The 26,055-nt window shown below is 49.4% G+C and overlaps 1 protein-coding gene across 2 annotated transcripts; it reads right to left on the minus strand.

Moving 5' to 3' along the window:
• Positions 1 to 859: 859 nt before the first annotated feature.
• Positions 860 to 24,989, minus strand: ARSA (arylsulfatase A). Of its 2 annotated transcripts, XM_081210246.1 has the most exons (11): positions 24,508 to 24,989; positions 23,886 to 24,010; positions 14,895 to 15,047; positions 14,030 to 14,295; positions 12,824 to 13,064; positions 10,589 to 10,807; positions 8,534 to 8,703; positions 6,669 to 6,793; positions 5,206 to 5,333; positions 3,896 to 3,998; positions 860 to 3,789 (listed from the first exon to the last, which is right to left on the minus strand). In XM_081210246.1, exons 4-11 carry the CDS (start codon positions 14,254 to 14,256, stop codon positions 3,476 to 3,478), a joined length of 1,527 nt encoding a protein of 508 aa, XP_081066372.1. In that variant the 5' UTR covers positions 14,257 to 14,295; positions 14,895 to 15,047; positions 23,886 to 24,010; positions 24,508 to 24,989; the 3' UTR covers positions 860 to 3,475. The 2 variants fall into 2 exon arrangements, with proteins under 2 accessions (XP_081066372.1, XP_081066371.1); XM_081210245.1 differs by lacking the exon at positions 23,886 to 24,010 and having other exon boundaries at positions 14,030 to 15,047.
• Between the last annotated feature and the right edge of the window lie 1,066 nt (positions 24,990 to 26,055).

Here is a 26,055-nt window from a genome sequence, read left to right on the forward strand (position 1 = left end):
CAGATGTTGGGACTCAATCCACGGCCTGCCCAATTTCACAAATAACCACAGGAAGGATGCTCACAGAGAAACCCATAGAACTATGGAAACATCACAGGGGCTGTTGAGAACAACTCAACTTTGATCCACCTCAGCCTGCAAGACACCTTGGGGCCAGGCTGGCAAATGCCTCCACATCACCAAGAGACCTTTGGCCAAGTGGTGAGGCTGAAATCGGTTTCCCAATTCCTTCTCTGACATTTCTTGTGCCCAAAGGTTCTTCTTCCAGGCAGAGTTGAGATGACCAAATGTCATATCCACTTTCCTTAGCTAGCTAGTTATTTTTCTAAAACTGATTACAGTGGTACCTCGTGTTATGGAAGAGATCCATTCCGGAGGCCCATCTGTAATGTGAAATGCCCGCAACTTGAAGCGCTGTGTTTGTGCAGACACGTGGCGCAATTTGGCGCTTCTGCGCATACACGAAGCGTGATTTAGCACTTCTGTGCATGCGCGAGTGGCAAAACCCGGAAGTAACCTGTTCTGGTACTTCTGGGTTGCCACAAGACGTAACGCGAAAAGACGCAACATGAAGCGGATGCAACACAAGGTATGACTGTATAAGTTGTTGTTATATTAGCAAATGAAAATTGTATGCCATTCATTACTCTTATTACATTTTCTTCCCACCTTTCCCAAAACAGCCAGAGGCAATTTAAGGGGGGGGAATCAAATATATACATGGTTTTAAACCAGACTATGAACAGCAAATAATCCATATAATACTACCCCCCACCCATTTTTTAGAAACAAAATCACCTGGCAAAATGCAGACCTGATTACATCTTTTTCCTGGAAAAAATACCTCTGTGAGCACAAGTTTATTACAATTTCATTTATTATTCCTGGGATACGGTATGAAAGGTGAAATAAAAATACTGCATTAATAAAGGGCATTTTGAGCCTTGAAAGCATATCTCAGCCACATTTGCAACATCCTTATTAGGCAGATCACTGTTACAATTTCCAGCTGGGGGAAAGGAGGAAGAAGACTGCCTACAAGCCAGGATGGCATTCAAATCCGCATGATGCTTCATCAGCTCACAAGCAGAGAGATACTAAGAGTCCAGCCTTCCTCCAGATTACTGCAGCATTTGGTTCCCATGAGGAAGTTTGCTTTTAGTTTCCAGAAGATTTGCCTCTCCAGTCACCTGCAGGAAATATGGGAAACACCTTCCTGATTGATGTTGCTGTGGCAGACCCTGCCAGTGTCTCCAAGAGGTTGCAGGATACTTTCCTCAACATTGTATACCTGAAGGAGCGTCTCCACCCCCATCGTTCAGCCCAGACACCGAGGTCCAGCCCCGAAGGCCTTCTGGCGGTTCCCTCCCTGCGGGAAGTGAGGTTACAGGGAACCAGGCAGAGGGCCTTCTCGGTAGTGGCTCCACCCTGTGGAACACCCTCCCATCAGATGTCAAAGAGATAAACAACTATCTGACTTTTTGAAGACATCTGAAGACAGCCCTGTTTAGGGAAGTTTTTAATGACTGATGTTTTATCGTGTTTTTAATATTCTGTTGGGAGCCGCCCAGAGTGGCTGGGGAAACCCAGCCAGATGGGCAGGGTATAAGTAATAAATTATTATTATTCAAACCCATCAAACCTTTGGGGTAGTTTCTTGGGAATGGTGGATGTAGAAAGAATTTGCCCATGCGAAGTCCACCTGCTGGAAACTCTTACTCACATGGTCCTTAAATGTAAACTATATGCTGATCTCCACCAGAAGTTTCTAGATCAACTCTGCATCCCCAAATGGAAACCAGAGTTGGAGGTCATACATTTTCTATTACTGGGGAATGATCAGGAGCTCACCAAGTTAGCAGCTAAATATCTCTATTTAGGTTTTTTTGTCACAGAAACACATTGCAGACGTCTGATCTCCCTGGAGACCTAGAGATGTAACGTGAGACTTTTCGCCTCTTTTCATTTGACAAATGTTCTGTGACCTTGGGGAGGTGGTCATTCTGTATTGATTTACTATGGATGTTTGTATGTGACACCAATAAAAGGTTTGATGATGATGATGATGATTCTCGCCCTGAGCATTTGGGCCACAGAGCCTGCTTGGAGCTGCTCAGCTGCTGCCCCCAATCCAAAAACTGAGATGATCCATTTTGATGCCTGGTTCCTCCCCACTCCCCACGCCCGGTGAGGACCAGACCTTGTACATAGCTGGCTTTCTATGGGGTGAGAACATGGTGCCACCAGTTTGTTGATGTTGAACCTGTGAAGGTCTGGCCAATGCATGGATGGTTGACCACTTAGGAGCTCCACGGGTTCCACAGAGGAAGAAAGGCTGGATGTTAACAAAGGAATATCTGGGCTTCTCAATTCATCCCAGGCTTCTCAAGTTCTTTATTATTGCATACAGCAACCGTGTGAACAGCTTGGCTTCTTTTTGTGATGCGTTGTGGTTCTAGCGTTGCCTTGTAGTTTACTTAGGATATGAGCCACCCCCTTGAAGTGGAAGGGCCGTCCGATGGGCTGAGAGAGGGTGCGACAGAGGGCATAGGGAAGGTGTAGGGAGAAGATAGTCCGATGTATGCTTCCACAGTTAAGCCAAGCCCTACCAGGCCCTGCCTGAAGACTGGCGAATTCCAGTGAGCAGAGAGACATTTGTCAAAGAGAACACAGAGCAAGCCAGGCAACTTCTGGCTGGACGGAATTCTTTCCTAAATGCAAGTCACCCAGAACACTTCCCTCGGGGGAGATGAGCAAGGCACGGTTGGAAGTTGATCCCACAAAGTCCTCCTCCAAGGAGAAAGAGGAAGAGGATCAGTCACCGCGAACACTCAAAGTGGGAAGGTTTTACAGAGTATGTAGGCATGGGCAGAGGCAAAGCTGCCTGCTGCAACCACCTCTAAGACCATGCCTTGCTTTCGCTCTGTTGGATCAGCCTCTCTGAGGATCCATGGACATTTAAAGCAGGGGTAGGCAACCTAAGGCCCGTGGGCCGGATCCGGCCCAATCACCTTCTCAATCCAGCCCACAGACAGTCTGGGAATCAGCATGTTTTTACATGAGTAGAATGTGTCCTTTTATTTAAAATGCATCTCTGGGTTATTTGTGGGACATAGGAATATTGTCATATTTTCCCCAAAAATATAGTCCGGCCCACCACATGGTCCAAGGAACGGTGGACCGGCCCACGGCTGAAAAAGGTTGCTGACCCCTGTCCTGAGTGCAAATCCTGCATCTCTAGGCAGGGCTGGGGACTTCCCTTCCTTGAAACCCCAGGAAGCTGCTGCCAGTCTGTGTAGACAATACAGACCTAGTTGGGCCAAATGGTCTGACTCAGTATGAAGTAGTTTCCTATGTCCCTAACATGTGGATTTCCCTCAATGAAAAGGGTGCTGAAAGCCCTCATTGGAGTTCGCAACTGTTCAGCTGTGCATGTACAAAGTACGGCGAGTGGCAGGAGCTTATGCAAGGGAGGCTAAGAGGCCGACGCGCAGCTGCAGCACAAAGGCTTTGGGCTACACGAAGGAGAACAGCAGGGCTCCAGCGATGGGTCACTGCCCCTCGCAAGCTGACTCTCCCCAAACTCCATCTGTTTATCGAAAAGCGCCTTCTGCAGAGAGAGCTCCTTGAGGGCAGACAGGACGTCGGGTCCCACAGGGCCGCCTCGAAGGAGGTTGTAATTCTCCGCAGGATCTGACTCCAGGTCAAAGAGCAGTGGGGGCTCGTGGCCTGTGAGGGGGGTCATCCCGTGGCAGTCGTGGTCGGGGGTCGTGTCGCTATGGAAGGCTCCTGCAATGACACAAAAAGGAGACATGGCGCACCATGGCCGTCCCAGGTCAGGAAGGGGTTCAGATGACCACAGGGAGCGCAAGGCAGGATCAAGCCCTGAGCTTACCTTGCGTGAAGAAGTGGGCTTTGTATTTTCCATAGCGGACTGCGAAGACGCCGAGCAACTGGCTGGGGGCTGGAGGGTAATAGAACATGGTCTGACGGGGACTCTGAAAGAGGAGCCAGAATGATATGCCTTGTGATATTTGGTTGAAAGGCAGCATATAAAATTAAGGAAGAACAATATGGGGAGGGTAATATGCAAAGCATGAGACTTTCCACTTCATTGGCTGCCAAGAGAGAAAACATTGAGTGGGACGGCATCAGCGACAGGTCTGCTTTGTGGAGTGTAATCGACTGGTGCAGTCAAATGCAACATTCCTTCTTTCCCTAGAATGGGCACAAGCAGGGGGACATCCGGTCAGTGTAACTTCCTGTTCCACTGGTCTGGAGCATCCTCCCCCTGCATGTGACCTGGGAGAAGGGCCTGGCTCTGGCTGACTCCATAAAAGAGACGAGTCATGCAGCCATCTCTCTCCCTCGATTCCACGCTGCTCTCCTGCTGCCAGTTTTGTTCTCTTGATGCTGGTCTCTTAATGTATTTCACTGTCTGCTGGCTCTCAGCCAGCAGCGCATGGGCTTTGATCCTTACAAAGGATGTAAGCCACACTTTTCTCTGTATTTGTAACTGCTAGCTAGAGCCTGCCTTCGGGGATCATACTGTGAACTGAATGTGAGTAAACTTCTTGTTACTTTTAAGGAGAGACTCTTGTGTCCTTATTCTTTTAAGAAGGATAAAAGGGGACACCAGGAATAATCCAATCTGCTTAACTAAAGAGATTCAAACTAATCTGCAAACTAGCTTTCTGCTCTGCTACATGTCTCACTAGAGTGAGTGAAGGAAGGATAATATTTAATCAATATATCCTCTCCTACTATCCTTAACATTCCCACATGCTTAACCTAATCTTACCTGGAAGCACAGAAGTATTTGCGCCAGCAGCAGCAGCTGGACATATCAAGGGCCCCGTTACCTTCAGTAGTTTAGGGCCTCATCAAACCTAAATCCAGCACGCTTCTCAAACTAGGTAGCACAGCTGCTCTCCAGCGTCACCAAGCTCCCCTCAAGCACCATGGCCTCAGAGATTCGCTCGACGCCTTGCGGTCCCTCAAACGGTGTCGGAGGGAACGTGGTGGAACTGCTGCAATCCCGGAAGACCAGTCTGCAGTGGCAGCACGGAAGCAGGATGGAGTGCAGAGGGGTCAACGGACCACCCTGTTTCCCTGCCCCTACCTGTCCCCCACCCGGCAGCCCAATTCAATTCACGCTGACTGTGACGGCCGATGCTGAGATGGAGAAACCAACCGGAAGCTCACCTTCCCACTTCCAAAGAGGATGGGGCTGAGGTTGTAGCCGTCCAGTGTGACATTGGGGAGAGGAACCCCAGCCAAGGCCGCCATGGTAGGCAGGATGTCTAGGGTGCTGGCCAGCTCATGGGTCACACCTGAATGCAGAAACAGACAGGAAAAGAAGGGGCAGCGAAAGACAATGGGGGTATGGTACTTTAAATTTTGGCGTTGACTTGTTTTAGCCCACCCGGGGAGGGTATACCCCCTAGAAATCCATTAAAAATAGTATTAATTATAACACCCCCATGTAACCGACAGGCAAGAAATACACCCAGTTTCACCGCCAGCCAAAGCAACCCCTGTCCTTCCTGCTAGATTGTAAACATGACCTGCAAGGTCCAGGATGGGGAGGCAGTCCTTTAAAAAATATTTTTTTAAAAAAAAACACACCAGGTGCCCAGCCCCGATTTGGAAGACATGCGCTCTGGCATCCTCTGAACACAAGGCAGGAAGGGTAGCCAGGGCAGATGCAAGCAGTGGCATAGCAAGGTTAGGTGGTACCCGGCGTGGAAAATTTCTTGTCACCCCCTCCCCCCTGAAATCTAGTTGGACTCCCAAGAGACTGCGACCTACTCACAGTATAAAAAGACTGGCTGTGATCTACCCATTGTCATTGCCAGGAGTTGTTGAGTTTTTTTTAGGGGTAAAAGGTAAAGGGACCCCTGACCGTTCGGTCAAGTCGCAGACGACTCTGGGGTTATGGCGCTCATCTCGCTTTATTGGCCGAAGGAGCCAGCGGCATACAGCTTCCAGGTCATGAGGCCAGCATGACTGAGCGGCTTCTGGCAAACCAGAGCAGCGCACGGAAATGCCATTTACCTTCCCGCTAGAGCGGTACCTATTTATCTACTTGCACTTTGACGTGCTTGCGAACTGCTAGGTGGGCAGGAGCAGGGACCGAGCAACGGGAGCTCACCCCGTCGCGGGGATTTGAACCGCCGGCCGACCTTCTGATCAGCAAGTCCTAGGCTCTGTGGTTTAATCCACAGTGCCACCCGCGTCCCTTTTTTAAGGGGAGGGTTGGCCAAAGTTGTTGAGCTTCTTTTGGGGTTACAGGCTTTGGGTCCTGAGCTGAGGGAAATTCTCCTTCTCTCCTTCCTTTCACCCTCCACTTGTTTGCTTGCCTGCCTCCTTCCCGTCCTCTCCTTGCCTGCCTGCCTCCTAAAGCAGCCTGGGAGCGCGGGGCTGCCAAAACGAGGGGGGAGTGAAGGCCACTGGCAAAGCGGCACAGATCTACCCCTTCCCCTGACAGATCGCGGTAGGCGGGAATCACAGGCAGGCGGTGTGCAGAATGTCACCTCCCTCAGTAATGACACCTGGGGCAGTCCACCCCCACCTTGCTCCACCCCTGGATGCAGGACTGCACCTGCTCTAGCGGTTGCTGCAACCCTGAGGCAGCAAGGGCTGGACATACCTGGGGCCAGACATACCTGGGGCAATGCGGCCTGGCCAGTAGGCCACAGCAGGCTCCCTCACTCCTCCCTCATACGTTGTGCCTTTGCCACACTTGAGGTGGCCAGAGCTCCCTCCTCGGGACATGCGCATAGTTTCAGGGCTGTAAGCGAGAGGAAATAAACATTAGGATCATAGCTGTCAAGTGTCCCTTATTTGGCGGGACAGTCCCTTATCCCAGCGCCATGTCCTGCTGCTGTCCCTTATTGATGAGGCTTCGTTTGGCTGCTGGCTAGGCTTTCTGCCTTTGCCTCGGAAGGGCTCAGAAGTTGAACATACCTGTGCCCGGAAAATCCCTTATTTTGGCTGCTGATCCCTTATTTTTGAGGCTGCTGGTCCCTTATTTTCAAATCTGTAAGTTGACAGCTATGATTAGGATGCAATATTCCCCCATCCCACCCCTTTTTCATTTAAAACATTTTCTAAATTACATTTCAAAATATTCATTTAGGCAACCTTAAATCAATAACTTCCCTTCTCTTCTTTCCATGGTTCATTGTACATACCTTAAAGGTAAACAGACCCCTGACCATTAGGTCCAGTCATGGCCAACTCTGGGGTTGCAGCGCTCATCTTGCTTTACTGGCTGAGGGAGCTGCCGTTTGTCCGCAGACAGCTTCCAGGTCATGTGGCCAGCATGATTGAGCCGCTTCTGGCGAACCAGAGCAGCACACGGAAACGCCGTTTACCTTCCCACCAGAGCGGTACCTATTTATCTACTTGCACTTTGACGTGCTTTCAAACTATGTTGGCAGGAGCAGGGACCGAGCAACGGGAACTAATCCCGTCGCAGGGATTTGAACCACCAGCTTTCTGATCGGCAAGTCCTAGGCTCAGTGGTTTAACCCACAGTGCCACCTGTGTCCTTTTACATACCTTACATCCCTGCACATTTTATATGAACTAAACCGTTCAGTAATCAATTGCTACATCCATCAAATCTTATTTGCACTGTCGAATTTATCTTAATGCTACCAGCGTTTTCAAATGAACACAGTTTTCACCCATATATTCAGGAAACATTTTCCAGTCTTCTTTAAATGTGCATATTTCTTGTTTTCTTATTCTATTGGTTAGATATATTCCATCAGTTTAAGTTGCCCTTCTTCTTTGGTTGGGACATCACTCCTTTTCCATTAAAACATCTCCTTTCTAACAAACTTGGTGCAGATCACTTGCGTCTTACGCAGGGATTAATTTCCCTGGGCTGTGTGTATAAAGCCGAAATCGCGTATGGTCAAAACAACACCTTGGAAGTGGCCCTGTGTGATCATCTTTACCTTCCAGAGCCGGCATGCCAAAAGGGTCTTAACCCCTCACCACAAACGGGAAAGAGAGCTTTCAAACACTGAGACTTTCTTACTGGTCTCTGGGAGGCTCTTGCGAGATCTTGCATGGCCACCCCAAGATCTCATGAGAGCCTCCCAGAGCCCAGTAAGGAAGTCTGAGAGTTTAAATGCTCCTTCCACACTGGGGAAGCCCTGCGCAAAAAGAGCTTTTAAGTTCTCTGCCTTCCATGTGTTTAATTTGTGCAATGTCAACCGCATACAGTTGAACTTGCATGTGTTCAATGCACATAAGTTGCCTGGAACTCAAAGCTCCCCAAATTCTGCAGCCATATCTTATGGCCAGATGGAGCAATTTGCCTTCAAGGAGCTCAGGAGCTCGGCCGTAGTCAAAAAGTATATATGGCAGCAGAACTAGTCTGCAATGTCAGCAATTCACTGTCCGTCCTAATAAAATCCGCCACAGTCTTTGCCAATCTTTCCTGCTTCCCGAGCAAAAAAAAACCTTTGAGACCCAGTTCTGGGTTAGATATCTTGGAGATGAGAAGCAGCATCACCCGTTGTCGGCGGTGAAGAACACCAGGGAGTTTTCGGCTACCCCGCCGTCCTGCAGCGCTTGCAAAATGTGCCCCACGGATCCATCAAACTCAAGGAGGGCGTCTCCGAAAGGGCCCCTGGGCGAGCGGCCTGCGTATTCTTGGCTCCCAAACTGGGGGTAATGCGTGTGCTGTGGACGAGTAGAGAACAAGGCACTTGTCAATGTTCCTAACTTCAGCAGAATAGTTTTATCAGGAAACCTCGGAAGAGCCCTGCTGGTTCCATGGGCCAAGGTGGCCCAGCCAGACACCTCTGGGGAGCTTGCAAGGACGATTCAGAAGGGACTAGCTCTCTCTCCCCCTTTAGGCATCCTGGCTCATTGCAGTTGATAGAACAGATGCTGGGAAATTAAAACTACGTGTACCGCCATGCTCCACCCCCAGCTTAATTTGTCCAAAAGTTGATCTCTACCATTCCCATTTTCCTGGCTGGGGCTTCTCTGTGGTGGCTCCCTTGTTATATACAGTGGTACCTCAAGTTACAAATGCCTCAGGTTACAAATGCTTCAGGTTACAAACTCTGCTAACCTGGAAGAGGTACCTCGAGTTGAGAACTTCTAGGAGACAACTTAAAGAAACACATTTTCTCACAGGCTTTTGAACTGATTATAAGGCTGCTGCAGCATTACTAACTGGTTTAATCGCCTTGTTGCAGTGTTTTAATGGTGTTTTAACTTCATTATTTTGTTTTGTTCCCACTAAACACCAGGAAGAACTTTCTGACGACACAAGTCATACAGTAGCAGAATAGACCATCTACAATAGCAGATGATGGACTTTCCTTTCTTGGAGGGTTTTAAGCAGAGGTCGGGCGGCCATCTACCATGTATGTTTTTGTTAAGAGTCCGTCATTGTGTGGGGTTCGGCTAGAGGACCCTCAGAGTCCCTTCCAACCCTTACAATTCTTTGTTAAAGACAGGGGCAGCCCAGCAGTGCTCTTAACTGCCCGCACCTGGTGGTCAGAAACATGCAGCATTTTATATTTATAAAATCATCATTTGGCAGCAGAAGAGCCTTGAGGTTTTGAGAAGGGTCTGGACCTTTAGAAATGTGCATACATGAGATTATTTTGCAGGATGCACTTCATCACCCAAAGGTGGGGCTAAGCATGATACGGGGAACTCAGACTACTCTTTTAAAGCACCCAACCCTTTTTCAAAAGCCGCTCAAGACAAGAGACTTGCAGCAGTTCTGCTCTTTGTGAAGAAACACCTGCTGCAGTTATCTCCCGCTTGAACTACTGCAATGCGCGCTACGTGGGGCTACCTTTGAAGGTGACCCAGAAACTACAACTAATCCAGAATGTGGCAGCTGGACTGGTGACTGGGAGTGGCCGCCAAGACCATGTAACACCAGTCCTGAAAGACCTACATTGGCCCCCAGTACGTTTCCGAGCACAATTCAAAGTGCTGGTGCTTTAAAGCCCTAAATGGCCTCGGTCCAGTATACCTGAAGGAGCATCTCCACCCCCATCACTCAGCCTAGACACTGAGGTCCAGCTCTAAGGGCCTTCTGGAGGTCCCCTCCCTGTGAGAAATGAGGTTACAGGGAACCAGGCAGAGGGCCTTCTCAGTGGTGGCGCCCGCCCTGTGGAACAGCCTCCCATCAGATGTCAAGGAAATAAGCAACTATCTATTAGAAGACATCTGAAGGCAGCCCTGTTTAGGGAAGTTTTTAATGTTTGAAGTTTTATTGTGCTTTTAATATTCTGTTGGGAGCTGCCCAGAGTGGCTAGGGAAACCCAGGCAGATGGGCAGGGTATAAGTAATAAATAATAATATTAGCTTCAGAGGGGAGCGGGGTGCATCAAAATTCCCATCAACAAGAGAGGTGGAAGACCATGTGGCTGCTCATTCTTGCCTGTGTGGCATACAAGCACATCTCACACAGCAGCAGGCAGCGCTGGAGCTCTGCTGGACTCCAGAGAACAGGCTCCAGCCCATCCGAAGGACAGGAATAAAACTTAACTGCCTGGGTTCTTTGCCCCAAGCCTGCACAAAGAGCTCCGGAACTTACATGGGAGGCATAATATAGCAGAAAGGGCTGGTTGCGCTGTGCGCAAGCGACAATGAAGTCTCGGGCAAAGCTGTTGTAGAGAGGCTGCAAGTGTGGGAAGGACACAGGTTGCTGTATGATGCTCTGGTTCCAGAACAGGGGGACGGGAACCACTCCCTGGTCACAGGTCCCAAAGCAGGGCGTGTCTGGGGGGAAGCAGGTGAGGTTCTGGCAGGGGCCCTGAAGCAGGACGAAGAAGGGGAAAGGCAGTGTTATCACAGGAGAGAGGAGGAGTCAGAGCATGTCAGTGGCACAGAATGTACACAAAACCACAGTCGCTTATTGCCTTAGAAGCCCATTTAAGGGTTGCCACTCGTCGTTCTAGCTCTACCAGCACCACCCCCATATGGGCAATGATGAAGTTTAACCTTAATCTTTCTCTCTCTCACACACACACACAAACACACGGCCAGATTTAGCTTTGATGAGGCCCTAAGCTACTGAAGGTCATGAGGCCCTTAATGTCCAGCTGTCCTTTGTCAACAACAAATTGTCACTGTTTTGTGTGTTGAATGTATGCTATATGGTAATTGATGGACCTAATAGGTATCTCAAGCCATTTACACATGTTGGCATGCAACTAGTCCACGCAGAATGTAGGCACCCTATATATAGAAATATACCTGAAGGAATGTCTCCACTCCCATCGTCCAGCCCGGACACTGAGATCCAGTGCCGAGGGCCTTCTGGCAGTTCCCTCATTGCAAGAAGTGAGGTTACAGGGAACCAGGCAGAAGGCCTTCTCGGTAGTGGCGCCCGTCCTGTGGAACGCCCTCCCATCAGATGTCAAGGAAATAAGCAGCTATCTTACCTTTAAAAGACATCTGAAGGCAGCCCTGTTTAGGGACGTTTTCAATATTTAACGCTGTATTGTTTTTAACACTCGATTGGGAGCCGCCCAGAGTGGCTGGGGAAACTCAACCAGATGGGCGGGGTATAAATAATAAATTATTATAATAATATTATTATTATAGAAAGGAACAAACTAGTGATATTTTAGGAAGCAGGCTAGCAGGCGGGGCCCATGACTTACATCAGAGGAGCCTACACAATACAAAACACTGTTGCTGTATGTAGGTTTTATTTTATTGGTTTTTTATCTTATATTTTTGAAATGTACGTACATGCAGGTTTTTTTCCTTTAATTTTTTTTTGGGGGGGGCCCAAGAGAGTGGGGCTCTAAGCTAGAGCTTGTTTAGCTTGTATGTAAATCTGGCACTTCTCTCTCACACACACAATTCATCAACATTTCACAGCGAAGAACTTAACAAGAGCCTTGCCAGAGCAGACCAAATGCCCATCCAGACCAGCCGCCCATTCCCAAGAGGGGCAACTATGTAGATGCTCCCAGGAAACCCCCAAGTTCCAGGCCCAAAGGCAACAGCCTTCTCCTGCTGTTGCTTCCCAGTAAATAGGGCTCAGGGCCACATTCTGAAATGTAATGTTTAAAGTTCATTGCGTTGTTAATTTAATGCTTAAAAATCCCTGCATTGCAGGGGATTGGACTAGATGAATCTCAGTATCCCTTCAACTCTACAGTTCTGTGATTTGTTTGAGAGAAGCATTTTCCAAAGAATTAAGTGATATTGTATTGCCAATATAATACCAAGGTAAAGGTAAAGGGACCCCTGACCATTAGGTCCAGTCGTGGCCAACTCTGGTGTTGCGGCGCTCATCTCTCTTTACTGGCCGAGGGAGCCGGCGTACAGCTTCCGGGTCATGTGGCCAGCAGGACTAAGTCCCTTCTGGCGAACCAGAGCAGCGCACGGAAATGCCGTTTATCTTCCCGCTGGAGCGGTACCTATTTATCTACTTGCACTTTGACGTGCTTTGGAACTGCTAGGTGGGCAGGAGCAGGGACCGAGCAATGGGAGCTCACCCCGTCGTGGGGATTCGAACCGCCGACCTTCTGATCGACAAGTCCTAGGCTCAGTGGTTTAACCCACAGCGCCACCCGCATCCCAAGGTAGTCAGGTTCAAATCCGAACCTGCTGAATTCAGTGCTTTTCTTTTTTTATATAAAAAAATGAACAAACCACCAATTTCACAGTGAATGCTGTAATTGAGGGGGGAAACCTTGCATCTCCCCAAGCAGATCTGAGTTAGACCCTCTCATCAAAACTGCTTCAGCTGCAGCCTAAAGCACAAGGGTCTCCTAGCCCAGCTCTCCTCCTTTCCTGCAGCGACGCATCTCACCTGGTCATGCGAGTAGGGCACCCCCAGGAAGTGGTCGAAACCTTGGTGTGTGGGCAGGAACGTCCCATTCGGTCCGAGGCCCAGGTGCCACTTGCCTACCATGGCGGTGGCATAGCCTCGCCCCTTCAGCAGCTCCGCCAGAGTCACCTCGGCCAAGGGGAGGCCTCCTCGGGAGCCAGGGTAGAACACGCCGGGGTAAACGCCAGAGCGGGTCTGGTAGCGACCAGTCAGCAGGGCTGCCCTGGAGGGGTAAGAGCATGGAGGAAAGACACCAGACTTCTGGGCCAACAGCCAGGCAGTCACCCAGCTCCAGCCAAACCCCACCCACTCCAAAAGGAATATGCAGTCACCTGCCCACTCAAGGAAAGGTGCCCCAGGCAGCGCCAGATTTAGGGCAATCTGGACAGTTCCTCCCCCCCCCCCACTGGGCGCTGAGCAGAGCGGGTGCAGAATAATACTGTATTAGCCTGAATATAAGCCTCACTTCCCCCTCGCCAAATTCCGACCATGAAAAGTTAAACTGCAGCTTAAATTTGCGACCTTACAAAAATGGGTTTTTACGATATCGCTGCTGAAACAGACGTACAGTAAAAAGGAACAAAACATGTTTTCTTGCCAATTTGCGAGCTTCAGACTGTTGCCATTTACAAGTGTGCCTGTGGAATTGTGGCGATTGAATAGTGATTTATGATTTTAGGGGTTGTATGGAAACTTTTGCGGGCTTGCAAGATCAAAGGTTTCAATTGGCTCAGAGTTTCAATTCTACCAAACGCAGGAATTTTCAGCCTGTAACCCAATTTTAAGGGAGCAGATTATATTCCGTTATTGTCTTTCCTCCCCCCCCCCCCCAATTTTAAAGGTGTGGCTTATTTGCGGGCCAATACGGTAATAATGATACCCAATAATAATGACTCAAGGTTGGAAGGGGTGCCCAATTTTGTCCTTGCTCAGGGTGCCATATTACCAAAGTCCACCCCTGCCCAAGGACTAAGGGAAGGGAGTGATAGAACATGCAAGAACCAGTCATTGTGTGTGTACTGGTGTCCAGAACATTTTACGGTTAGCATAGTCTGTATAACTGCATATCTGGGGCGTGGGGAGGAGGGACTGAGTCCGGGAAAGATGACTGTCCCCTTTGGTGTGACTTATGTCACATTAACTAACTCCCAACAATTGATCAAGAAAGGGAGATGGGGATTGGCGTACCGGGAGGGGCTGCAGACGGGGCTGCTGCTATAGAAGTCGGTGAACCGTAGGCCGGCGGCCGCCATCTTGTCCAGGTTGGGTGTCGAGGAGGTGGGATGCCCATAGCTGCCCAGATCTCCAAAGCCCAGGTCATCGGCGAAAATGAGGACAATGTTGGGGGGCTGGCTGGCTGAACTCAGCGGAGCCAGGGCCACCAGGCACAGAAGCACAAGTCCCAGAGAAGGCATGGCTAATGAAGGCGTGTCCCCAAAGACCGTCCCCGGATGCTGCCCAGGTACTTAATGCCAAGGTTGGTGCCAGGAAGCCTGTTGGCCTACAGTCAGAAGAAGCTTTGCTGGAGTGACTACAGAGACAGGACAGGAACCAAATATTCTAGCCTCTCCAGCTCAAAACAACCATTGCCTCTTCTCAGCTACCTGCACCCCGACTCTAGAATAGCAAGATCACAGCACTAGGAGGTTGTCACGGATAATCCTCCTCTTTGAGGCAGATGGCAGGTGCTCTGTAGAAGACAAGTCTGCAAGGAGAACCAACAGCTCGGCAGGGATGGAGATATTGAAGAGTGCATCACTAAAAACATGAAGACCAAAGAAAGAAGACTCTCTTAAAACAAAAGAAGAACGCTGCTGCATCAAGCCATCTAATCCAGGATCCTGTTCTCACAGGACCAACCAGATGATCCAGTGGGAAGTCCCAAGCAGCATCCAAGCACAACAGCTCCTCTCCCCAGTTGGGAATCCCAGGAACTGGTGTCCTGATTCTGAAGAGCACAGCCAGCGTGGCTAACTAGTGCTTATCCACCATGAATCTGACAAACCCTCTTTTAAAGCCATGTACGGTGGTAGCCAACACTGTTTAAGGATACACGGAGTGAGGTAGGACTTTGCTTCGTCTGTCCTGAAATCTTCCAACATTCAGCTCCACTGAAGGGCTCTGAGTTCCAGCATTGTAAGGGGGGGGGGAGAAACCTTTGCTCTTTCCACTTCCCCTACACCCATGTTTCCAACATTCATAGAACCTGTAATGGGAGACAAAAAAATGCATATGCCCTATTTGTCTCATTTTTCACAGGGATTTATAGCCAGCTCCACACTTTCTGTGTTTAACTTCCCTCCCCCCAGCTGGAAGAACTCCTGCAGATGTCCATACCATGAATATGATCATGTTGGGATACTGCCAGGGAGATAGTGTCCATCTGAGCCCCCAAGCCGGAGTTCTGGACGTCCATCGGCCTCCCGTAGTCACGCAGATCCAACAGTTAGCGACACGAAGCCTCTGGAAATTCCTAGCCACATTCCAGGCTTGTGTACACTGTTTATCAGCAGAAACACAGCCAAAAGCTTGCACCGCAGAAGAGTATATTTAGCATATTTACAGACTTTATTAGCGTTTAACAGAACAAAAGAAAACGTGACCGTTCTGTGTCAGCATCTCTGGCCAACTGACAAAACCGAAAGGAATATCAGAACATAAACATCCTGTGACCAGGACATGCGCAGACTCTTACAGAAAGCCTGCTCCCTTTTAAGGTGGAACGGAAATATCCTAACATCCTCCCCCTTTCCGTGTAACCTGTTGTACCTGTGGTTCACCCAATTGCAACTTTTGTACATAAACCTTAAGTTGTTCTCTGTTAACAACCTTAGACAACAGATCAGCAGGAATTTCATTTCCTGGCATGTAGGACACCTGAATCAGTCCTTTCTGAATACACTCTCTTGCACGATGTAGCTTAATCTGCAAGTACTTGGTTCTCTGCTTGCAACTCTCGGAGTTCAGCAAAGCCAAACATGATCTATTGTCTTGATACACTTGTATAGGACATTTCACAGACACTCTGATGTCCTTAAACAGTTGCATCAACCATTCACAATCCATGAGTGAAAATGACAGAGCATTGAGTTCTGCTTCACAGGAACTTAGGCTCACTGTTGTTTGCTTCTTGCACAACCAGTCAAACAGGCAGTGGTTGTACATGTAGCATACTCCAGAAGTGCTTGTACCATCCGTGGTGTCACTTCCAAAACTTGCATCTGCAAAGATTTCAAGACCTCCAGTCTTCTGACTGGTGAACCTCAGCCTGTAGTGCATAGTCCCTTTCAAATAGCGGGCTATGCGCTTCAGAGCTTTCCAATCCTGAACCGTAGGATTGTTGGCATGTCTGCTAAGCAGATTACAGCTTACAGCTATGTCAGGTCTTGAACATCTGGCAATGAAGTTCATCTTGCCTAGAATGCATCTGTACAGCGTTGTGTCAGAAAACGCTTCAGCAGTACTGTCTACCTGGTAACCTGTCACCATCGGTGTGTCTGCTGGGTTTGCATCAACCAAATTCAACCTGGTTAATACATCAGCAATTTTCTGTGTTTGATGTACCAGAAAATTACCTGCTTGGTCTTTCTCCACCTGCAGAGAAAGATAGTTGGATACCTCACCAAGATCCTTCATGTCAAAGTGCTCCTTCAGCTGAGCTAGGGTGCTTTGGTAGAAAGCCTGATTCTTCCAAAACATCAGAAGATCATCAACAAAACATAAACAATACAGTTTGTTTTGTCCCTCCTCCTTGACAAACACACATGGATCAGCTTTGCCCTGGTGAAAACCTAGAGAAAGCAATGTCTCAGTGAGTTTTGTGTTCCAACACCTGGCACTCTGCTTGAGACCATATAAGGATTTCCGCAGTTTACAGACCATTCCCTTCTGTATCTCCATCCCATCAGGTGGAAGCATGTACAGCTCCTCCCCCAAAATCCCGTACAAAAAAGCTGCATTAATGTCATGGTGGGAAACATGCAGTTTCTCCTCCGCAGCAATCTTGAGCATCAGCCGAATGCTCTCATATTTGACTGTGGGAGAGTAGGTCTCGTGGTAATCCTGTCCTGGTACCTGTGAAAAACCTCTGGCAACCAATCTGGCTTTGTGTCTGACTACCTTGCCATTCTGGGCTGTCTTGGCCTTGAAGACCCATTTGCTGCCAACCAGTCTCATTCCTGGGACTACCGGTACCAGTTCCCAAGTTTGGTTCCTGTTCAAGGAATCAACTTCAGCCTTCATGGCATTAAGCCAAGGCTCAGCATCTTTAGAGGTTAACTCCTGAACCTCTTTGAAGCTTGAAGGTTCCCACACCTTCTCTGAGCTACTAAGAACAGCAGTTGCTGTCTTAGCAAACTCATCAGCATACCTCTTTGGAGGTCTGCCCTTGGTCGCCCTTTCAGATCTGCGTACTAGACGCAAGTCTTCTGGACTCATCTCCTCTTTCTTAGGAGAAAAGTGACCAATGGTGAACAGTGGTTCTTCCAGTTCATTGTCAGACGCATCAGATGGTCTGACTGAGGCCTGTGCGCTCTTGTAGTCTGCTGTGTCATCACTATCACTGACACCAGCAGCAGCAGCAGCGCCGCCCACTGAACTGGAATCCGAACTCTGATCATCATCATCATCCTCATCCTCATCCTCATCATCCTCATCCTCATCAGCAGCAGCAGCTTTCTCATCTTTAGCTGCTTGCTTGACATCACCTTCATCCTCCTCTGGGTAACTCTGGAAAATTCCCACATTTTCCCCCCACTTGGGATTGTACTCAACACTCCTTGTGAACTTAATGGACTTAGAGTCAGTCATCCATACCCTGTATGCACCTTTTTCGTACCCCATGAACAAACCATGTGCCCCACGCTTCCCAAGCTTGTTGGTTTGTTGTGTGCGTACCCACATGTCCGAACCAAAAATTCTCATGTGTTTGGTGTTGGGTTTCTTGCCAAACATCTTCTCATAGGGGGTACAACCAATGGGTGATGACAATCTGCGATTAACGGTATAAACCAAATTCCCCAGAGCCTCCCCCCAAAACTTATCAGGGAGATTGGCATCATGCAACAAGGTTTTTATTCCTTGCAGCAATGTCTGATTTGCTCTCTCCGCAAGTCCATTCATCCATGGCGATCTGGGCGTTGACATGTCATGCTGGATTCCCTTCTCAGTCAGGAAAGCTTCAAACTGCTGAGAAGTAAACTCCCCGCCCCGATCAGTAAAAAAACAAGAAATACGTTTACCGTGCACATTCTCCAACCAAGCACAGAATGCCTTAAACTTTGGAAACGCTTGCGATTTCTGTTTGAGCAAATACACATGAATATACCTGGAAAAAGAATCAATCAGAATCATGAAGTACCTTGCTCCTCCTATAGAGGGCGCAAGTGGTCCAACCAGGTCCGCATGCACTAGCTGGTAGGGTTTGGAAGCCTGCCTGCTAGACTCCTTGCCTTTTGGAGCAACCTTCACCTTGTTCTCTGCACAAGATACACATTTCATGTGAAATTTACAGGGTTTGATGTTCAAACCTTCAACCACCTCTGGCATCTTGGTCAGTGCCTTCCAAGAGAGGTGACCAAACCTTCGATGCGCATCATGAATGCAACCTGCATGAAGAACTTTGTTAGTTTGTGCAACACAACAAGAATCAGCATTATTCACAACAGCAGTGTCATCATAAGTTATATGGAACAAACCATCCATAAACTTTGCATGCAAATAGTCCTCTTTGCCTTTACTGATGACACAGACGCTCCTCTTGAAGGAAATCTGAAAACCACGCCCAGTAAGCTGTGGTACGCTCAGCAAGTTGCTCGCCGCTCCTGGAACAAAAAGTACATTACTGATGGTAGTGTGCAGACTTGCAAGTTTCACAGTCCCTTCTCCAGCAATTTGCAACGTCCTTCCATCAGCCAGGTGGATCTCACCTTCCTGAGGCTGGAAGGAGATAAAGAGATGGCGATCCTTCGAAATGTGGCGCGTACAGCCTGAATCAACAACAAAGCTGCCTTTGGCTGTTGGAGCAGTCTTTACAGCAAGCAAACCCTTGTTTTCCAGCGGTGTGGGCTTTTGCAGCTTGCCCCCCTGCTGCTCCTGGCCAGCAGACGTGCCTTTAGCCTTTGGTGAAGCTGTGCCAGCAAGCAAAACCTTGCTTTCCACTGGCGTGGGCTTTTGCAGCTTGCCCCCCTGCTTCTCCTGGCCATCTGCAGGCGGCTGCGGCTGTTTACCTTTGCCTTTCCGGCCTCTGCAAAGGCGATGGCCTTGGTTCTCACGAGAACCAGAGCTCTCAGCTGCCGACTCCTTGGCTCCCCCTGGAGGCTGGAATGCTGCCTGGGATGACGTGACGGTCAGCTCCCCCTGCAGCTTGCAACCGGTGCCCTCAGCATCCCTGCAATCACCCGCATTCTGGGAAACAGCTAGGACCTCCGATGCAGTCAAACTCTGGGCTGGGATTTTTGCCTTGTGAGCTTTCATCAAAGCATTCCACATCCCACGTGCAGTGGTGTTGCCAGCCAGCGTCTTAATTTCCTCAAGAGATACGGATAAGACTATTACGTCTATCGCTTTCGAATCATGTGATTTCCATCTCTCTGTCAGAGGAACTGGGGGGGCTTCACTCACGACATGCCACACCCCAAACTGACGCAGCAAAGATTCACACCATTTTGCCCAGGTTTCATAATTCTGCCCATCCAACTTAGGGCATTCAGCATTTCCATAAGCTTGGAAAAACTCCATTCCAGCTTTTACATTAGCCGTGAGTCTTATTATTAACTTGAGAGACTCCTTATCTTGGCAGCCATTAATCACGAAGTCTCTTTGGCTCAGCTCCCAGGCCAATTAAGCCTTGCCGGAGATCAAAGACTCTTTGCCGAGGTAAAACAGAAAAGCGTCCCTCTTTTCTTTCGCTTTTCCCACACCATACCTCTCAAACGCAGGCTGTTGCAGCTTTACTCTCCTGTAGGTGCCGTGAATCTGGGCCCGAAACCTTGTTGTTGGGATACTGCCAGGGAGATAGTGTCCATCTGAGCCCCCAAGCCGGAGTTCTGGACGTCCATCGGCCTCCCGTAGTCACGCAGATCCAACAGTTAGCGACACGAAGCCTCTGGAAATTCCTAGCCACATTCCAGGCTTGTGTACACTGTTTATCAGCAGAAACACAGCCAAAAGCTTGCACCGCAGAAGAGTATATTTAGCATATTTACAGACTTTATTAGCGTTTAACAGAACAAAAGAAAACGTGACCGTTCTGTGTCAGCATCTCTGGCCAACTGACAAAACCGAAAGGAATATCAGAACATAAACATCCTGTGACCAGGACATGCGCAGACTCTTACAGAAAGCCTGCTCCCTTTTAAGGTGGAACGGAAATATCCTAACAGTCCATACCATGAATATGATCATGTTTGCCACACCATTCCTGTGACTAACTGCTTTTCTAATCTAAAAAGCCACAAACATTGCAACTTTTCCACACAGAGAATTTTCACTTCTCCTTTCCTGCCCTGTGTGCTGCTCTGCAATATCCCTTTGCAATATACTGACCAGGTTTTGATGCGGTCACAGCAAAGATGTGCAGAGCACGTTGCAAATGATCTGCAGTTTTGTTTTCGATCCTTTTCTTAAGGAACCCTAGCATGGAATTTGCCTTTTGCTTATCTACACACTGGGTTAATGATCCCACAATGCCAAGATCCCATTCCCAGTAAGTCACTGCCAGGTCAGACGCTGTCAGCCTCTGTGTGAATTCAGGATCTGTCCCAGTTTCCATCAATTTACACTTACACCTGCCATTTTGTTGTCATCCAGTTCAGAGAAATCCTTCTGAAACTACTGTTACCGGAAAAATCCGAGGGCTCCCTTGGACAAAAACAAAGACACCAACCAGGATAACTTGGAGCAAAACAGCAGCCTGTAGGCTTGGCCTTTATTGAACTGTTGTAACAGGGTGTTCCCCTCACTTGCAGGAGAGAGGAAAGACCCAGAAAGATGGTGTGCAAGACCTTATAAAAACTTCTGAAATTCCCATCCTCTAGGACAAGCCCACCCCCAGAAACATCATGCATACATTACAGAAAGGAGGGGTTGACATCATGCATACATTACAGAAAGGAGGGGTTGAGGGAGGAGTTGTGGTGGTAACCTGAGTGTCCTGTCACCTGGCTGGTTCCTCCTTTCCCCCTGCCCATGAGTCACTTCCAGGAGACAAAGGGGAGTTTGCAGTTTCCTGCCCCCAGAGGGAAGATCTGATCATTGTCCTTTGTTCCAGTCAGTGCTGAATCCACTCTCATATGCAAGTTCTTTGTGATCCTGATTGTCTTCTGTCTAGGACCATCAGGGCTGGCATAGCAACTGGGCAGGGCTCCTGTGGATGTGCTGGGATGGTGAAGGGATTATGGCTGACCAGAACCAAGCCCCCCCCCCCTTTGATAGTCCTTGTCATATGGAGTAAAATAAAAATGGAACAGTGCAAATCCAATGTATGGTTGATTTTCTATGAATTTATAACAGAAATGTGGCGTATGTAGTGTGTGAGTGTGAGTGTGTGTGAAGTTTGTACAAACAGAATGATTGGGGCGGGGGGTTCCTGCTACACTACACACAATTCTTTTATGTTTCGACCACACGGAATATTGTGATGTTTTCTGGAAGCAGGACCACGTGACTGCTAACCCTTCCTTGAGATTATTTCTGAACATTTTTTAAAACAACAACAACACTGGCTGGGACTTCGGATTTTGGAGGCTCTGCTTTCTACATCCCTCCACCAGCAAAACTCTCCACTGATTCCTACTCTTGTATTCCTGTTCTTTAACAGGTTAGCTGACCTTGAGCCAGACATCCTGGAGAGTGAAGTCTAATGGGCCTTAGAAAGCACTGCAAATAACAAGGCCAGTGGAAGTGATGGTATTCCAGCTGAACTATTTCAAATTTTAAAAGATGATGCTGTTAAGGTGCTACACTCAATATGCCAGCAAGTTTGGAAAACTCAGCAGTGGCCAGAGGATTGGAGAAGATCAGTCTGCATCCCAATCCCAAAGAAGGGCAGTGCCAAAGAATGCTCCAACTACCGCACAATTGCACTCATTTCACACACTAGCAAGGTTATGCTTAAAATTCTACAAGGCAGGCTTAAGCAGTATGTGGACCGAGAACTCCCAGAAGTGCAAGATGGATTTCGAAGAGGCAGAGGAACCAGAGACCAAATTGCAAACATGCGCTGGATTATGGAGAAAGCTAGAGAGTTCCAGAAAGACATCTGTCTCCTGAGAAATCTCTATGTGGGGCAAGAGGCTACAGTTAGAACTGGATATGGAACAACAGATTGGTTCAAAATTGGGAAAGGAGTGTGACAAGGCTGTATATTGTCTCCCTGCTTATTTAACTTATATGCAGAATTCATCATGCAAAAGGCTTGGCTAGATGAATCCCTTGCCGTAATTAAGATTGCTGGAAGAAATATCAACAACCTCAGATATGCAGATGACACAACCTTGATGACAGAAAGTGAGGAGGAATTAAATAACCTTTTAATGAGGGTGAAAGAGGAGAGCACAAAATATGGTTTGAAGCTCAACATCAAAAAAAAGAAGATCGTGGCCACTGGTCCCATCACCTCCTGGCAAATAGAAGGGGAAGAAATGGAGGCAGTGAGAGATTTTACTTTCTTGGGCTCCATGATCACTGCAGATGGTGACAGCAGTCACGAAATTAAAAGACGCCTGCTTCTTAGGAGAAAAGCAATGACCAACCTAGACAGCATCCTAAAAAGCAGAGACATCACCTTGCCAACAAAGGTCTGTATAGTTAAAGCTATGGTTTTCCCAGTAGTGATGTATGGAAGTGAGAGCTGGACCATAAAGAAGGCTGATCGCTGAAGAATGAATGCTTTTGAATTATGGTGCTGGAGGAGACTCTTGAGAGTCCCATGGACTGCAAGAAGATCCAACCTCTCCATTCTGAAGGAAACCAGCCCTGAGTGCTCACTGGAAGGACAGATCCTGAAGCTGAGGCTCCAAGACTTTGGCCACCTCATGAGAAGAGAAGACTCCCTGGAAAAGACCCTGAAGTTGGGAAAGATGGAGGGCACAAGGCGAAGGGGACGACAGAGGACGAGATGGTGGGACAGTGTTCTCGAAGCTACCAGCATGAGTTTGACCAAACTGCGGGAGGCAGTGGAAGACAGGAGGGCCTGGCGTGCTCTGGTCCAGGGCGTCACGAAGAGTCGGACACGACTAAACGACTAAACAACAACAGCAACAGGTTAGCAGCCCACACGAGGACACCTTTTCTCACCTTCTTGCCAAGTTCCCATGGAGTTAGGGCCTTTGCCAAATCTAAGTACACTGTGTTCATCAGCAAAACCCACACAACTGTTTTTTTACATTCTCAAAGAACTCTAAAAGCTATGGGCTCATCCACACCCAAGGCTGGATTTAGGTTTGATGAGGCCTTAAGCCAGGCACCCCCAAACTCGGCCCTCCAGATGTTTTGGGACTACAGTCCCCATCATCCCTGACCACTGGTCCTGTTAGCTAGGGGTGATGGGAGTTGTAGTCCCAAAAAAGCTGGAGGGTCGAGTTTGGGGATGCCTGCCTAAGCTACTGAAGGTAATGGGGCCCTTTATATGTCCAGCTGTCCTGTGTCAACAACTATTTGTCGCTGTTTCCTGTGCTGAATATATGCTATAAGGTAATTTATGGACCTAATAGCTATCTAAAGCCATTTTATTTGTTTTTCATCTTATATTTTGGAAATGTACATGCAGTTTATTTTTAATTTTTTTTGCGGCCCCCAAGAGAGTGGGGCCCTAAGCAATAGTTTGTTTAGCTTATGCGTAAATCCGGCCCTGATCCACACCAACCTTTGTTCCACATTTCGAGTTCCCTGTCTGAGTGCATATATATTTTTTTGCTTCTTCAGAAGCTCACCTCCATCTGCATCTTAGGCCAGCTTCCAAGGCAAAGCACCTAAATTAATCTTTCCGAGAAGCTCCTCTTAGTCCCCCACCACAAAGCCCACATCCGCCCAGAGCAACACTCACCCAACCTCAGAAATGCTCCAAGAATATGCCTGGAGGGGGGCAGGAGAACGTCCCTGGCGTTGCCTTGAGGCATCAGTCCGGCAGCTGACTTCACGGGGCACGCCCACACTTTCACTTCCCCAGTGCTTCAGAAAAGTCATGGAAAAGCATTAAAAATGCTCAGTTATCTGAGGTTCTGCCCACCCCACCCCCGGCAAGCAGAAGCCCGCCCCACTCGACAAAAGAAGCGCAACAATTTGGGGGCGATCGCCGCCCTCCTCCCTAACAAAAATTCTGTGCACTTTCCCCGGCAAACGTCACTGGGTCTTCCCCGAATTGAGTTTCGCTCCGAATTCGCTCTAGGCATGGCACCAGCAGAAGTGTGGCCACTCTCGAGTCCCGCCCGGACATCTATCCCCCCGTTTGCACAACTGGGGGGAATCCGGGGCGCGAGAACGCAAAGGGCGCGCGAGTGGGCATCGCGGTGCCAGCTGTGCCCGCAGAGAGAGGTCGCCCGCCCGCCTGCCTGCCCCTTTCCCCACGACCCGGCGAGTCTGCCCAGACCGGGTGCAGCCCCGCCATGACCCGCCCGACCCCCCTCCACCTTCCCTCCGCGCGCCTCGCCCATCGCGGGGAGACCCACCGGGTTGAGCGACAGCGGCGGCGACAGCTGCTCTTGCGCGCGCCCCCGAGATCCCGCGGCGCTGGGCATGCTGGGACTTGCAGTCCCCGAGAGTTGGTGAGTCCACTGAAGGGCGGGGCCCTGGAACGGATCCCAGAAGCGGTCCCGAGCAGGATCCGCTCCTAGCGCCTGCGTCGCCGCCGCCACCTCCCGCTTAGCTTCGCCCTTGCGCCTCCTCCGGTTGGAAGGGGTCCCCCCAGCAGCCAGGGTCATCTAGTCCGACCCTTTGCAGTGCAGAAATCTCCACTGAGATGATTTGTTCTTCCTATTAGCCCCCCTTCCTCCCTAAGGAGATCCCGTAAAGTGCAACAGATCAATGGGGCTGGCTGCATCTCAGGCAGACAGTAGCGCATTCTGTGGATGCTCAGGGGTCTCCAGTATCGCTCCCATGCTCCATGCCTTTTAAACATGCCCAGAATCTGATTCTGTGCCTTCCTCACTTCCGTGCTCACCCCGTCTGCCCTGCCTCTCTTCCTCTGGATCTCAACTGCGTGCGCGCAACGCGTGTGCAAAGTAGCGTCACTGGTCCCGGGGCTGCGCTGCGGGTGGAAGGCATGGGATGAGGCGACATCGCGGGCACAAGACAGCATTTTCCGGTAGAGCTCTGTGCAAAAAGCGCAGCGCAGCTTTCTGTCCGAAGCCGGCAGCTCTGGATCAGGGCTGCCGCGCGTACCTTTTGCGAGAGATTTTGGGCAGCGGAGATGCGAGGAGAGAGCCGGCCCTTGCCTTCTTGCCGAGCAAGAGCTTTGCTCTAGAGAAGGGTGGCCACTCGGGCGCAAAAAATCTCTCCTTGGCAGTGGCAGAAGCCGTGAAATAGAGAACAGAGACATGGCGGGGGTTGGGGGAGGCAGGAGAGAGAGAGAGACTTGAAAAACAGGCTGGGCGGGGAGGAAGAGAGAGAGAGAGAGAGAGAGAGAGAGAGAGAGAGAGAGAGAGAGAGAGAGAGAGAGAGAAAGGAAGGAAGGAAGGAAGGAAGGAAGGAAGGAAGAAAAAGAAAGAAAGGGAGAGGTCTAGATGGGGCGTGTGCCATCTGCAGGCAAAGGCCAGAAGTGGGCACGGTGGGAAAGCCAGAGGGCACGACATGGGCAGCAAGCAGAGGCCTCCATGTTCCAGGGTGCCCCTTGCGTGCCCAGCCTTGCTCACAGCTGGCAAGGGCCTCCCATCGTCTTGCCACAAAGATGCCCTCCTCCCGGATCTGGCAGCGCCTGCTTGAAGACGGATCTCGCCCACCACTTGGGCACAAATGGCACAGGGTGGCATTTCCAGGAGCCGGCACAGTGCCCAGCCAGAAGGGGGGGAGCAGAGGGGGCACCGGGCCAGACAGAACCCCAGCGACAGACGGCGCTGGGGGGGTGGGCCAGACGGTTAATTGCAGGCCTGCTTCATTTGTACTCAATTAACAGACTGGAGAGCTGGTGCTTTGAACAGGGAGCTGCTGCCAAGGAAATGCCAGGAACAGGGACCCAGAGGCGGGGTGGGGGGGGAGGTGAGAGGAAGGTGGGGGGCACG

This window comes from Podarcis bocagei (assembly GCF_964188305.1).
Source record: "Podarcis bocagei genome assembly, chromosome: 10".
Lineage (NCBI taxonomy): Eukaryota > Metazoa > Chordata > Lepidosauria > Squamata > Lacertidae > Podarcis > Podarcis bocagei.